At 35.1% G+C, this 13,862-nt stretch overlaps 2 protein-coding genes across 3 annotated transcripts; both read right to left on the minus strand.

Annotated features, from left to right (window-relative positions):
• Positions 1 to 201: 201 nt before the first annotated feature.
• Positions 202 to 8,347, minus strand: LOC108202992 (ISWI chromatin-remodeling complex ATPase CHR11). 2 transcript variants are annotated; one of them, XM_017371667.2, is made up of 25 exons: positions 7,947 to 8,347; positions 7,496 to 7,627; positions 7,273 to 7,376; positions 6,385 to 6,497; positions 5,629 to 5,726; positions 5,330 to 5,509; positions 5,013 to 5,234; positions 4,573 to 4,707; positions 4,200 to 4,482; positions 4,015 to 4,088; positions 3,645 to 3,865; positions 3,468 to 3,555; positions 3,293 to 3,386; positions 3,019 to 3,207; positions 2,888 to 2,919; positions 2,709 to 2,785; positions 2,522 to 2,614; positions 2,352 to 2,424; positions 2,191 to 2,245; positions 2,036 to 2,094; positions 1,793 to 1,958; positions 1,172 to 1,350; positions 874 to 1,089; positions 693 to 791; positions 202 to 605 (listed from the first exon to the last, which is right to left on the minus strand). In XM_017371667.2, exons 1-24 carry the CDS (start codon positions 8,121 to 8,123, stop codon positions 714 to 716), a joined length of 3,138 nt encoding a protein of 1,045 aa, XP_017227156.1. In that variant the 5' UTR covers positions 8,124 to 8,347; the 3' UTR covers positions 202 to 605; positions 693 to 713. The 2 variants fall into 2 exon arrangements, with proteins under 2 accessions (XP_017227156.1, XP_017227157.1); XM_017371668.2 differs by lacking the exons at positions 7,273 to 7,376; positions 7,496 to 7,627; positions 7,947 to 8,347 and having other exon boundaries at positions 5,629 to 5,740; positions 6,385 to 6,466.
• A 1,486-nt stretch (positions 8,348 to 9,833) lies between these two features.
• LOC135149673 (uncharacterized) lies at positions 9,834 to 11,839 on the minus strand. The gene is made up of 2 exons (XM_064085459.1): positions 11,116 to 11,839; positions 9,834 to 10,792 (listed from the first exon to the last, which is right to left on the minus strand). The coding sequence occupies exons 1-2, from the start codon at positions 11,837 to 11,839 to the stop codon at positions 9,834 to 9,836; spliced, it is 1,683 nt and encodes a 560-aa protein (XP_063941529.1).
• Positions 11,840 to 13,862: the final 2,023 nt, after the last annotated feature.

Consider the following 13,862-nt stretch of genomic DNA (forward strand, 5'->3'; position numbering starts at 1 on the left):
TAATTATCAGCTTAGACATTGCTTCTATGATCCAGTTCAGGTCTTATAAAGATGTACGAACTTTGTAATTTTGTATCATGGAAAAACATACAGAGGAAGTAATATACAAGCTAATTAGATGTAAACGTCAGTTTAGATCACACTATATATCAAGAATGATACACATATTATGTTACGTAAAATATGAAATTTACATGCTTCAAGCGCCATTGTCATCTTTTACCTGAGTACATCTTTCAAAAGAAGATTAATTGAATACAAGTCGCTGTAACCACTACAAGAAAAGCAAGCATTAGTAAGAAACAAATGAACTTAACATGCATATCCCCATAGATTGTCCCACGGGGAACATTCATTTTACCAAATTCCAGAGTTCAACATTCTGATAAAACCGGTAGCAATAAAAGTTCACTACAAAAGATTTGTACGTTAAATTCCATGTAAGATCAAAGCTTTGACTAATAATTAGAAAAACTAGCTATATTATCTGGAGGGGTTGATTGATTGTAGAAAGGGATCGGTTGTCTTGGTCTATGTCACAATTGGTTGGGGTTTTGGTCTATGTCACAATAAACTACTAGGAAAATTGTCCTAGAGCTCTCTCCCTGAAAACATCAGGACAGAATTCTGTTAGAATATCCCTTTAAAATAACAATACATTATCAGAGAGGAGAAAGCATTAAAATGCATACCGGGGTAACAAAATCTTTCATTTATTTCCTCTTCTTTATGCTAGAAGGTGGGCTCTCAGCAGCCTGCCTTGCCACAGGCCGCTTCAATGGTGTATCATTCTGGCATAAAAGATATCAGAAAACAAAGTTTATAAAAATTGTTGGGCACTACATGATAATGCTCATGACTTCATTATCAAACCTTTGCAAGTTTTTTCTCTTTACGAGCCTGCCTCTCCCTCTCCTCAAACTCTTGGTTTTCTCGCTCCACCAAACGAATCAGTGTGTCACATCTCCTGGCGAGCTCTGTAGTAGTACGTGATTTGACAAACCAATCAAAGCGAAACAAAGGTGAGGTCCGGAATGCCGCTTTAAGCTCATCCCAGTTCCCATACCCAAGTTTGTGAGTCATGCACAACTAGAATAAACATTAAAAATATATAAGTATTACTCACTAGGAAACAAGCAGCAACGAGACTACACATCCATCAAATACTCACCATGAAACGATCACATTCTTCATTGTACAGTTTTCCTTTGTTCTGACCATACTGGATCTTTAGTTCCAGCCAAGGGTTCTTGTAGCGGTCCATTTTCTTCCCAATTGCTTTCATGATCTCATCCTTGCGGGAAATTCTAGCCTCTCCTCTTTCAATATTTTTAATGATCCTGTCATAATCTGCAGACAGAATATTCAACAGTAAACAGGCTTTACAACATTGATTGATTCGCAACTAATTATCCGTACCTGGTATATCAGGATTCTAATAACAGCGAAAAATTACACAAGCGTGTTTGGGCGAGCTTTTTTTCCAAAATTTAAGAGCTTACTTTTCTATTAAAAAAATGCATATTTTCATTATTTTTTTAGATATAAATGTTAAGGATGTGTTGTATATTCGTTATTTAGCAGAAAAATAAGAGCTTGTTTCAGAAAAAAAATAGAGTTCTGTGTACTTTTCTCCAGAAATAAGGGCTTATTTCTGAAAAATAACGTTAGCCAAACGCCCACTTATGTGCTCAACATAGCTAAACTTGCCTATTTATTATGAAAAATATATGCATTTATAGTTAACAAATGATACAAAAATCAAATGTAGAACATAAAGCATACGACTCACCACTCAATTCTTTGTATCTTTCTTTAAAAACTTCTGCATATCTCTCAACTTCTTCATCTGTTTTACCTTCCATTTCAGAGGCAATAGCTTTGACATCATTCCGTCCATACTTCTCACAAGCCCTAATGAAAGTATTGAAGTCTCTCTTAGTCCATGTTGAAAACCCCTACAATCACAGACATTTCAGTTTTTGGTAAAAAAGAAGTTCGAGATGAAGATATATTATATAAAACGCTTGCAGACCTCATCTAGCAACTGCTTCTTTTCTTCTTGCTCTTCAGCCGTCAAAGGATCGCCCCCGCCTAGATAATTCATAATATTTAGAATTCTAACATAATGAAAAATTTATTCAACTATTACTAATATATGTATAAAAGTCAAAGCCCACAAGTCACAACCTTCAGCTTCATCAATGTCCATGGAGTCTTTCATATGATTTTTATGATTAGCTTGCTACAAAGCATTATAAAAAATTAAAAACAACGCTATCAGTCAGAGCTATTGTAAGATCAAGACAACAGAACTTATCCAACATAGTAAAGGTAAAAAAGCATAATACCACGACAAGATATCGAACTTCTTTTTCATACAGCTCAGCGAGCCTTTGAGAATTAAAGAACTGAAAGTCATGCCTACACAAAGGATCAAGAACAAATTTGGGCGAATAATCATTAGCAAAAAGAATGATCCAAGCAATTAGTCAAAGGAATCTGATTTGAGTATACGTACAACGGAGGCATGCGGGGAACTCGAGGCTCTTTCGGCCTTGAGGGACCATTTTGACGCTGCATTGTTTGCTTGAAGTAATCTGCTTCGGAGTAACTGATAAAAAATGAATGAATTATTTTAAAAGTTCCTAAATCTATAACGATCTCAATCATTAAGTTAAAACATAGAAACAGAAAATGAAAATTACTTGCGCTTTCTTTCTCTTCTAGGTGGTTCAACCCAATTATCACTAACAATTTTTTTAAAATCAACCTTGTTCTCTTCCTGTCAAATATAACAAAGAGTTGAGAAAAATGATAGCATCCAGTCTATTTTTAAATTTTAAACTCAGAGAAGAACACAAAGCACTTTGAGCACATGCAGTACCTTATCATCGTCAAAATCATACAATTCAGCATCTGCACAAAACCAGTTATTCACTCAACTGTTATATCTTTATATATGATACACAAATCACATGTAAACAGGGAGAAATTGTAGGAAATTAGATAGCATACTATCATCCATTTTAAATTTGATTGCATCTTCTGTGAATTTCTTCATTTTGGCATCAAGCTCAGCTGTTGCCTCTTCTCCTTTAGCAATGATCCTGTCTATATCTTCGTCTGTAATTGTGCTATCTTTGGAACTGAAAACCATCTCAGCACCAAACCGAACCATTTGCAATAGTTCATCTTTGTTAACAGCTGCACAGGCGATGAAGGAAAAAATATGCTATAACGACATATCAAAAATTATCACAATGAAGATGGTAAAGTAGTCATTACTTACTCTTTTGCTCAGCTAGTCGTCCTTGTTGGATAACCAATGCATCAAGCGCAAGTTTTTTATAAGCCCTCTCAATAACTTTTTCCTCAATTGTATACTATTCAGCAAGACAAAATAAACCACTATATTAGTCAGTAAAATTTACGACATGTAGTGTCACATAAGCGGAGATATCAACCTCGGTGCAGAAACGGAAAACTTGAACTTCTTTCTTTTGCCCAATCCTGTGGGCACGGTCCTGAGCTTGCAAATCAACTTGAGGGTTCCTTTAATGTGGGCATTTAAATCCAGAGTTCAGTTGCATCAGCAATAAACCAGAAAACATCCTATTGGAAAGAAAAGATGGAACTCTCACCAGTCACTATCATATAAGATAACTATATCAGCAGTCGCAAGATTGATTCCAAGGCCTCCAGCTCTAGTTGATAATAAGAAAACAAATTTCTCACTTCCTGGCTTATTGAAGGAATCAATTGAAGCATCACGATCATCACCACCGGTATTTCCATCAATTCGACAATAGAGATATCCCCGATACATCAAGTAGTCTTCTAGGATGTCCAACAGTCTTGTCATCTAAAAACAATTTATCCAATGTTCTTATTAATAAGAAAAAAGCAGAAGACAAATGGCAACTCGTATTTACAATTGCAGCCGTTTGAGATTCTAAATCAACATATGTCACTATATTTGAACATCACATATAAAATGTCTAAGGGGTTTACCTGTGAAAAAATTAGAACCCTTGAATCACGTTCCTTCAGCTTTGGGAGCAACTTATCTAGCAGAACCATTTTCCCTGTCCATGTGTTTTAGTCAAGAAGTGTGCTAGCTCTACCAACTATTATGGATAAAAGGATTTACAAAGTATAAAACTAACAATTTTTTGATTAAAGGATTGCCTTCTTACCGGCATTTGTTACAAGATGATCTCCTGTAGTATATGGAGGACCAGGTTCAGCACCTTGAAAAAGATAAGGATGATTACAGCATTTACGCAGCTGCATCGCTATATTTAGAAGGCGCTTACGCTCACCACCAGCATTTACAACCTCAAGATCTTTCTGTAATAAAGCCTTGTAGTACTGCTTCTGCATTTGGGACATGCCAACCTTGAGTATAGTTTCCTTCTTCGGGGGCAAGCCTTTCTCAACATCAGATTTTAACCTTCGCAGAAGGAATGGACGAAGGACCTAAGGTGGCAAAAAAAAATGTTGATCATTGACTAAAATTATAATGTAAATTAGGACTTATAAGACACAACTGAAGAGAAAAAGACTTACCTTATGGAGCTGTTGAACAACCTCCTCCTGGTCATTTTCACCAGAAATTGCAAACCATTCATCAAAAGTCTCCGAGGAGCTAAATATCTCTGGTAGTAGAAAGTTCAATAGAGACCAGAGTTCATGGAGATTATTCTGTAAAATAGAATATAGAATATATCAAAAACAGAACAAAACGTGTCTGCATCAAGTGATAACTGCATATAATCAGTCATTACATAAGAATGTGCAAGAAAAAGTGACCTCTCATCTATTGCTTTCATAATGGGTGCCAAGAAGTATCCCAAAATGAAAGATGATGACAAATTTATTAATCAAATTACATATTTGGGGCTAGTGGATTTCATCTAGAAACAAATACTATTTTAAAAAGTGAGAAAATAGGCTTTCAGAAGTTACATTCACCACCCATAAAAATACATGAACTATTATAGAAGTACCTGAAGTGGAGTTCCAGTAATAAGAAGGCGATAGTTAGTATTAAAAAGCCTCATGGTTTTTGAAAGAAGTGAGTTCTCATTCTTGATCCTATGAGCTTCATCAATTATTATGTAGCGCCAGCTAAACTGGCGCAAGGCAGACTTCTCTTTAATTGCCATTTCAAAACTGGTAACACAAACATCAAACTTCCCAGCAGATAGTAACTCTTCGCGTATGTATCTCTGGAGAAACATATTTAGTACTACTGATTCAGATCCAGTATCCAATGAAGAAATGAGGATATAATAATTAATGAAGCATGGAGAAAACAACTTACTCGTTCTTCAGGATTTCCTAGGAACTTGACTGCACGAAGTGTTGGGCAAAAACGCCGAATTTCATTCATCCAATTTCCAAGAGTAGATTTTGGAGCAACAACCATGTGGGGACCAGTAATGCCTCTAAATTCATGCAAATAACCAAGCAAGGAGATGGTTTGCAATGTTTTGCCAAGCCCCTACATAACAAAAAATATGTTATCCGCCAGAATTAGTAGATATGATTGTGCTAATATAATAATTATGTATTTTTCAACACCAATATACTGCAATTAAAATTTGTGATGTCAAAGCATACCATCTCATCTGCGAGGATTACATTTATACCATTCTCATATAAACGTATTAACCAATTCAAACCTGCAAGTTGGTAATCCCTCATTTTTCCTTGAATACCTGCAGTAGAGAAGCTGGGGAACATATAACTTTCTGCCATCATTTTCAAATAATACTTGCAATATCTATCACTACTTAATTCAAAACAAAAGTTGTAACAATATCTTTTTCAAACAAAAAATCTCAATGACACCGTTCATAAGAAATAACGGGTCACTATCTCAAAATAAAGCTTCTGTGGTGAAAAACTAAAAAGATGCTGAAAATAAGGCACAGGATTAAAATGTAATAAAGTACGTATCATCTGCACGGTAAAAGCATCATAATGCAACAAGGCTATCTTCAAATTAAATTTGTGCACCGAAAACCGGACAGACACAAAGATAACAGAAGACACATCAATATGTAACAGAAGTACAATATCATCTGCAGGCTACACAAATCACTCTGCAACATCCACCAACAAAAACCACATTCAATGCTAGCTATAACAGTAAGCACCTACAAGTGTCAACATCAAATTCCATATCTTGGTTATCAACTTGAAAGAAGGAAGCAAACTATAGAATAAAGTTTGGTCAGAATAATGTGTTATATGGATAAAGACATAAAAACAGAATACTTAAACATTCTTCAATATTCTAACAGAATTAAGTGCAGGCAACAAGCTATTATGCACTTCAACTGCCAGTTTATAACATGGAAAGGTAAATCTTACAAGAGGGTTGCACGAGTAGCCGCGTATTCCCTCCTGCAGAAAGCCCATCTTCCTCTTCCTTAAGATATTCCTCATCTTCTTCTTCTTCAGTAACTTTTGAAGCATGGCGACCTCTGAATTGTAAATTTAATAAATGAATAAGCCATTATGACATGTCGAGTATAACATAAATTTCAATCCATATATAGTATAAATTTGTATTTTCGAAACTCAACTCATATAGTAGGATGTGTTAAGACTTGTAGTTTCTCATCAAGTTAGGAGTAATATCCTTTCTATATATATTTCTACCAATTAAAGCTCACTTGACTTAATTGCTGATACTTTTGTGTTGTCTTCATGGCCCAAAACAATCACAATTCACAATTCTTCAAACCAAACATACTAGAAGAGCAGAAGTGGTAAACCTGGTCTTATACAATAAGAGTAAACTATAATTTTTCTAGGTGTTCAACTGTAAACTAATACCAGCTTAGATAAACCGAGGCTAAGAAAGCGGTTTTGTTCTTGACCCCTATATCGGTGCAAAAGTGGAAAACCAGGGTCAAGCTATGTCATCACAAACCCTAATGTCCTGCCTAAATAAGTAATAAGATGCAAAGATAAAAAGGGAATGAACACTTACCTTATATAAAAATTACATACTTATTAAACAAATACTTGCATATTTTAACTCCTAGACTGTGGCGGTTACGTGCACCACCATATTTTTGACCTTTTTAAGTACTGTTTGCTTACTGTGTGCAGGTGATAAGCACCAAAGAAAACCATTACATATAAGTAGCTTAAAGAGATAGCATAATCAAACAGCTACAACTAAAAACCAAACAAATTTGCAGATAAAGAGCTTCATAATTTTATATAATATTTAATTATTGTAAGCCATACTTTCCCTTTGTCTTCTTATGTGACGACTGATCGCTTTTAGCAAAATGTGCAAAGATCTCCGTTTGCTGCAAAAGATACTTCAAACGCCCCTTTCCCTTATTGTTCTACATCAAAAACAAAGACGTCACTCTTCAAAACAAAAACATTTAACATTACTCACTCAAGACTCGATCCGTAAGTCAATATATTTACAGATATAAAACCGAAGTTCCAAAATACACACCATATCAGCATCAATAGCAGCATTTTGAGCATCCAGCAGCTCTTTTATCTTCTGCTTCTTCAGTCTTTGCATTTCCCTTAGCCTTGCCTTCTCATGCTTACTGACTTCACCATTCGCCTCCTCATTACCATCCTACCATCGAAAATTGCGATGAAACAGTAGTAAACATCTATATCATAGCGAGAACACCTAGTGACACACACTAATTACATAAACAATGCACAAAAACAAACAAAAAAACAGGGAAGAACACAAATTTCTCAATTCACAGCTAAAACCTTAACAATACACACTAACATCACAATAAATAGAACAAAATCGGCACAATCAACAAAAAAACAATCAAACGCATATTAATGTAGACTACTTACAATACACCCTAACAAACCAAATCAAAAACACACAATCAACTCAGATCCACCACAAAAACCTGTAAAGATCGCAACTTTACCTCATTATCGTCGTCGTCCCGATCGTCGGCGGCGTCATCGTCGTCGGAATCGGCGGCGGTTCTCGCGACAGCTTCAAGCTCGTCGTCATCTTCCTCCTCGATCATCTGGTTGTTCAGCTGCTCTTCCTCCGACGAATTCTCGCCGTTGGACTGTGACTCGTCGGAAAGCTTCGCCATCGCGAGTTGAATCGGAGATCGAGGGTTTCGAGAGAGATTGCAGAGAAAGAACGTATTTGGGAGAGGCGAGAAGTGAAATATAATAAAGCGAGTCCGGCGCGTGTAATGTGCGAATATATATAGTCGTTTGATATGAAACGAGCATTGCGCGGGTGTTTTATATCTGTGAATATTTTATTAGATTTTTTAAAGATTTGGGATTTTTTCCGTTTTCCCTCCTTTGTCGATTACGGTGGCCGGAGAATGTGTGATATTTCGGTTGGTTATGTTCAAGTTGAATTGTTTATACTTTCATGATTACATGTTTTTTAACGATAATTAATTGTATTTCTATATATTTTATATGGATTATATAATATCTAAACTTATAATTAAATGATATTAAACCCGACAACAAAATTTGTTAAAAAAGATTAGCGATCCTTTAAATTATATGAACTTATATAATTGTAAGACTCTGGTATCATTTACAATATTCCAATCCCAATACATATCATACTCAACAACTTACCAGATTTGGGTACAAAAGAGTTACCAAATTGATATATATTAGTTTTTGTTTCATATATCTATAAAGAGTTCAATCCTTTATTTCAGATTCATAAATCTAGGTCATGATTTATATTCATGAGAGTACAGTTTCTTGAAACAACAAAGATAATTTGGAGTTCGTATTTCTTTGTTGTCTTATAGTTAACAACAAAGATAATTTGGAGTTCGTATTTTATTAACTTTAATTAAAATATTGAATAAAAAAAATTAACAATTTTATTTGAGTTATAATTTAATTGCGACATATTTGTTTTATGACGTTTTTATCCTCGCAGTGAAGGTTTTTACATAAAATTGATGGTGTACATTCTACTAAAATTGCTTGATTCATTGTGGAAAAAAAAAGGTTGCTTGATTCATCCTTTCACTAGGGATGACCCTTTCTACAATTCTACCCGTATGATGGATTTCTGACTTGTACTGATTAGATTGGTTTTTTTCCAAAATTTTCAATTTTCAATTTTCAGGTTCAGATTTGGATTTGTTTTTTGAATCCGAACTATTATTGATAGCGTTTAGATAATTTTGGCCGTACCGATCGAACAAAAGCTCGAAACCCATTTCAAACACCCAAACCCAAAACATACTGTCATATGATACTAGCAGCAAGCAGGACTCTTTGTTGATTAGGTTGCTTATTTGCATTTTATAGAGTTGTGCTAATTGAACGTTTACAAGTCAAGAATAAAGATAGATAAATTGGCAATAAGAGCTTTCTTGAGTCCATAGCGGTCTTTGCACTACTCGAGCTCTTTTTATGCTTGTGCAAATTGGTACAGATCCTAATCTAGCAGAATATAGCATCACAGATCGAGTTGGAAATTTTTATGTAGTCCAAAACATTTAAATATCTGTTTTTAAAAATAATACGAAGTCAGATGCTTGAGGACCATCACAACATAGCAAAACTCCATATATGTCTTGAAGACATCTTTCCGGCAATAGGGCAAGGAGAATTAGAAAATGCACATGGAGTCTCAACAAAAGCGTAAATTGCAACTCTAACACTACTAAGTTTCAAACAAAATAAATTCATGCTTGTTTAAAATATAGACATGGAAATAAGACTTAGCTTGCCTAATAGAGTCCAGTGTATATACTTCAAAACCTACTTTCCTGTTTTTCTTTTGCATAGTAAATGCTTCACAAATTTACCTTTCATTTATTATCTGGATCTTTGCTTGATATTTGATGAACATTAGCAGTACTGGAATTCTCGGTATCTTCCTCTGCATTGGCTTCATCCTTCGTCGTGTTCTCTAAATTTTTCACTGGATTTTCTTCGTTTATGCTGATTTCCTTGGCATCTGTCCCCAAATTTTCAACTTGGTCAGCGACACCAACTTCTTTCACCGGATCTTCTTGAGTTCCATCAGCAACCTCTGCTTCTTTCCCCTGAACATCTTCAGTTTTATCAGAAACCAGCTCTTGATTTTTATGATCAGTTGGATCACTAGAATCGGCTTCTTCTGGAGGAATTTCTTCAACCTTGTCAGCAACTTCATGAATTTCTTTCACCCCATTTTCATCTTTGAGCAAACTTTCTTCAGTTTTGTCAGATTCTATCACTGGATATGATAAGGTTGCATCAGTAGCCTCAGGTTCTATTTCTCGACTTTCTTCAGATCTATCAGCTCCCTGTTCTGGATTTTGATGAGTTGCATCAGTAGATTCCACTTCTGTTTGCCGAATCATATCAGAATCATCAGCTTCTATCACTGGCTTTTCTAGTGTCGCTTCAGCAATCTTGCCTTCTGATACAGGAACTTCTTCAGTTTCTTCCACCGGATCTTGTCTAGCCTCATCATTATCCTCAGTTTTGTCACCTTCTTTCACCATAGTTTCCAGAGCTGAAATAGCATCCTCCGCTACTTTTAATTTTTCAGCAACCTCTAATTCATCCTGATTCCCTGGAGTCGCAGCATCAGTTTCAATAGGATTCTTCTCAGCAGCCTCGGCTACTTTTATTTTTTCAGAAACTTCAGATTCTTCTTGATTCCGTGGGGTTGCAGCATCACTTTCAATGGGATTCTTCTCAGCAACCTCAGCTTCATCCGCATCGTTCTCAGCAACCTCATGAACAGTTCTGTTGGTATTATCTTCAGCAGCTCCCTCTGCTACATTTGCATAAGGCAAACACTTAACTACAGCTTGAGTGCTTTATGTAGAATGTTCTGTTCTAATCAGACCTTCTCTTATTATAACAAAACTTGTTCAGTTCATCGACCAGTTTTAATTTTTACCCACTATTCACACATGGCTTCTACATTTCTGACATAAAGCTAATTCGAGCAATAAAAAAAAAACTAGCTACCCTTGCTTTGTACCTTGAGGGACACCTTTTTTTCTCGGTAACTATAGCCTACTCTGCATAATTTATTATAATCGACTTTAACTAAAAAATTAAGGATGCTATTAGTGAAAGATAATAGTGTAATACCTGATTCTGTGTCCTTAATTTCTTCAATTGATTCTTGTTTTTCCTCGGTTGATTCCTGTTTTTCTTCATTTGATTCTTGCTTTTGCTTGGATGATTCCTGTTTTTCCTCTATCAGTTCCTGGTCCTCCTCATCGTCATCTGTCTTTCTGTTGACACCAAATGGACCGTGAGCCTCTGTCGGAGTAAAATAAACCGATCTTGCTGATAGACCATCAGTGATAACTGACTCAATACCTTCATCATCTTTCCTTGATGAGGAAGATAAATTTACCTTAGGAATCACCACATTGTCTAATTTATCTTTCTCTTGATTCGCCTTTTCCACGTTTTCATTTTCCTTCCTTTCAACATTTGTTTCGATACCAACATCATTCTTACCGGTCATCAATTCCTTCTCCTCACTCTTCGCGATTTGATCATTAAGATCTTTCAGCCTTCTATCTTCACCTTCTAACACCCTGCTGACATTCACCGTACCCTTGTCATAACCAGCATTTTCATTTTGTTTCAAAACAGTGCTAGCCTTTGAATCTCCCACGTTAATCTTCTTCAAACTATCTTGTTTTTGGACCGAAGATCTCGTGCTTCTCGACCTTTGTAATGATGCAGCATTGTTCTTGATGCTGGAACTCTGGCCACGACTCATCGATTTCCTGCTGGAGCTAGGGGTGATGATTGTGTTTCCCTCTGCAACAGCTCTATGTTTCGATTCCTTGCACCCCATTGTTGAATTAATGACAGATAATCGGATTTGGAGGTAGGGGAAGAAAGGATAAACAATCAATCCTTAGTTCCCTTATTTTTCTGGTGATTATGAGGAAGGCAAAGATTAGTTACAATTCAGAGATCATGAGATTGGAAATTATCGAAACTATACAATTTTGAACATGTTTGTTGATTCATGAGATTTATTTTTAGACATTGGAGGGATAATATAACATATTATGATGAAAATGAGTAGCTTAATTTTCGTTGAGTGTTGGAGGCCAAGATTTTCTGTGTGTTGGCATGCAAAAGAGAGGTGTTTGAAGCCTTTTTTAGCAGGGGGGTCAAGTAAATTAATCAACATGTGCCCTGGAAAAACATACTCAATCCAACACAAATTTGCAGTTTAGCTAAACGTTATGTAAAATAATACAATCTAAATTTGTAAAAACAGAAATCATATACTATAACATTGAAATATGTATAAACATTTGTCAGCTCTCTGGGTTCATAATATGTGGTCATTCCCAACTTTCTAACGATTCTCATCTATTGTAACACATAATTTTGTTGGTATTTATGAAATTCTATTATTAATAGAGAGAATCAACATAAAAAGTGATGAAAAATTATGTGGCAAAAATGATCATAATTAAGGAAACAACTAGAAATGGGGAAAAAATTCATCAACATTCAAAAAACAACAATATAACAACAAAAAATATGCTGGGATTGACATTTACTTATCCTCTTAATTCTATTCAATTGAAAGCAACAAGACCACAATAAAATCAAGCCAAAACTGAAATTCACATTATAACTAACTTTTTAAAACAATCACTAATTTTTACAACAGTAATCACTATTTTCTTTTGTCAAAAAAAAAAATCACTATTTTCTAAAGAGAATATCACTAAATTACTGATTTTTAATTTTTGTTTACCGGTTGGTTTGTACACTAGTACAAAATTATTTTTATGCATTGCACTTTTAGCGTCGGTTCTTTAAAAAACCGCCGCCTATTCATGTTAAAGGCGTCGGCCGAAAGTTTAACCGACGCGGTAAGTACTCAAGGAGGACCTTTAGCATCGGCGTTTAACTTAATTAACCAACACTTTTATAAAGTTAAATTCATCGGTTATTCAGATACCCAACGTAACTGGTCAGGAATATGGCGTTCGTTATTCAGACAACTGACACAATTGGTTGGTGATATACTTCGGCATTTTAGATATTATCAATATTTATTTATAAAATTTGATTCTACTAACGCCGAATATGATTGTACTCTAGAACTAGTTTGGATATTATTAATAATTTTCAACCCTTTTTCAAGGAAACAATGACAAAACTTTATTTTTTAATTTGCAAATTATTTGGTTGATACACACACATAGATAAATATAATTATATATATATATATATATATGTATGCAATTGCCTGAATATTAAATACTAAAATACAAACGAAATGCAAACATAGAGAAACCACCCCTAAATCACATGATCCACCTCTACATGACATCATCCACCCCCTACATAACATTAACCACCACTGCCCCCCCACCCACCAATCCTTCCTCAGCCCACTAGAGTCTCATTCTGGGTATTGACCCTAAACATGCTATAGACATCCGAAGAGCCACAACTTGACCGCACCGGGTCCTATTAGATATCATCTCGATACTATTAGATCCCACTTAGACCCACCTAGAATTGTGAGCCCACAATTCTTTGCATTTTTTTATTCATTAGTTTTTATTTAATTTTTATTTTAGTAATTTATATTGGTATAGGACAATACACACACATATATGCGCAAGGAATACATTGCCCCACAAACAATCTCTACTACTAATAAAAAATTATATAAATTATGAGGGAATCCAGTTTTATACATAGTATCAAGAACTTAACTTTAAAAAATGAGAATCATATATTGAATTTGAGTCTATAATGAGGATCGTCACATGTTTCGTAGTAGATGAACATTGCCGGTATATATTGAATTCCAAAAATTATTTTAGTTAAAAGAAGAAATG

This window comes from Daucus carota, chromosome 9 (genome assembly GCF_001625215.2).
Source record: "Daucus carota subsp. sativus chromosome 9, DH1 v3.0, whole genome shotgun sequence".
In the NCBI taxonomy this organism is placed as follows: domain Eukaryota; kingdom Viridiplantae; phylum Streptophyta; class Magnoliopsida; order Apiales; family Apiaceae; genus Daucus; species Daucus carota.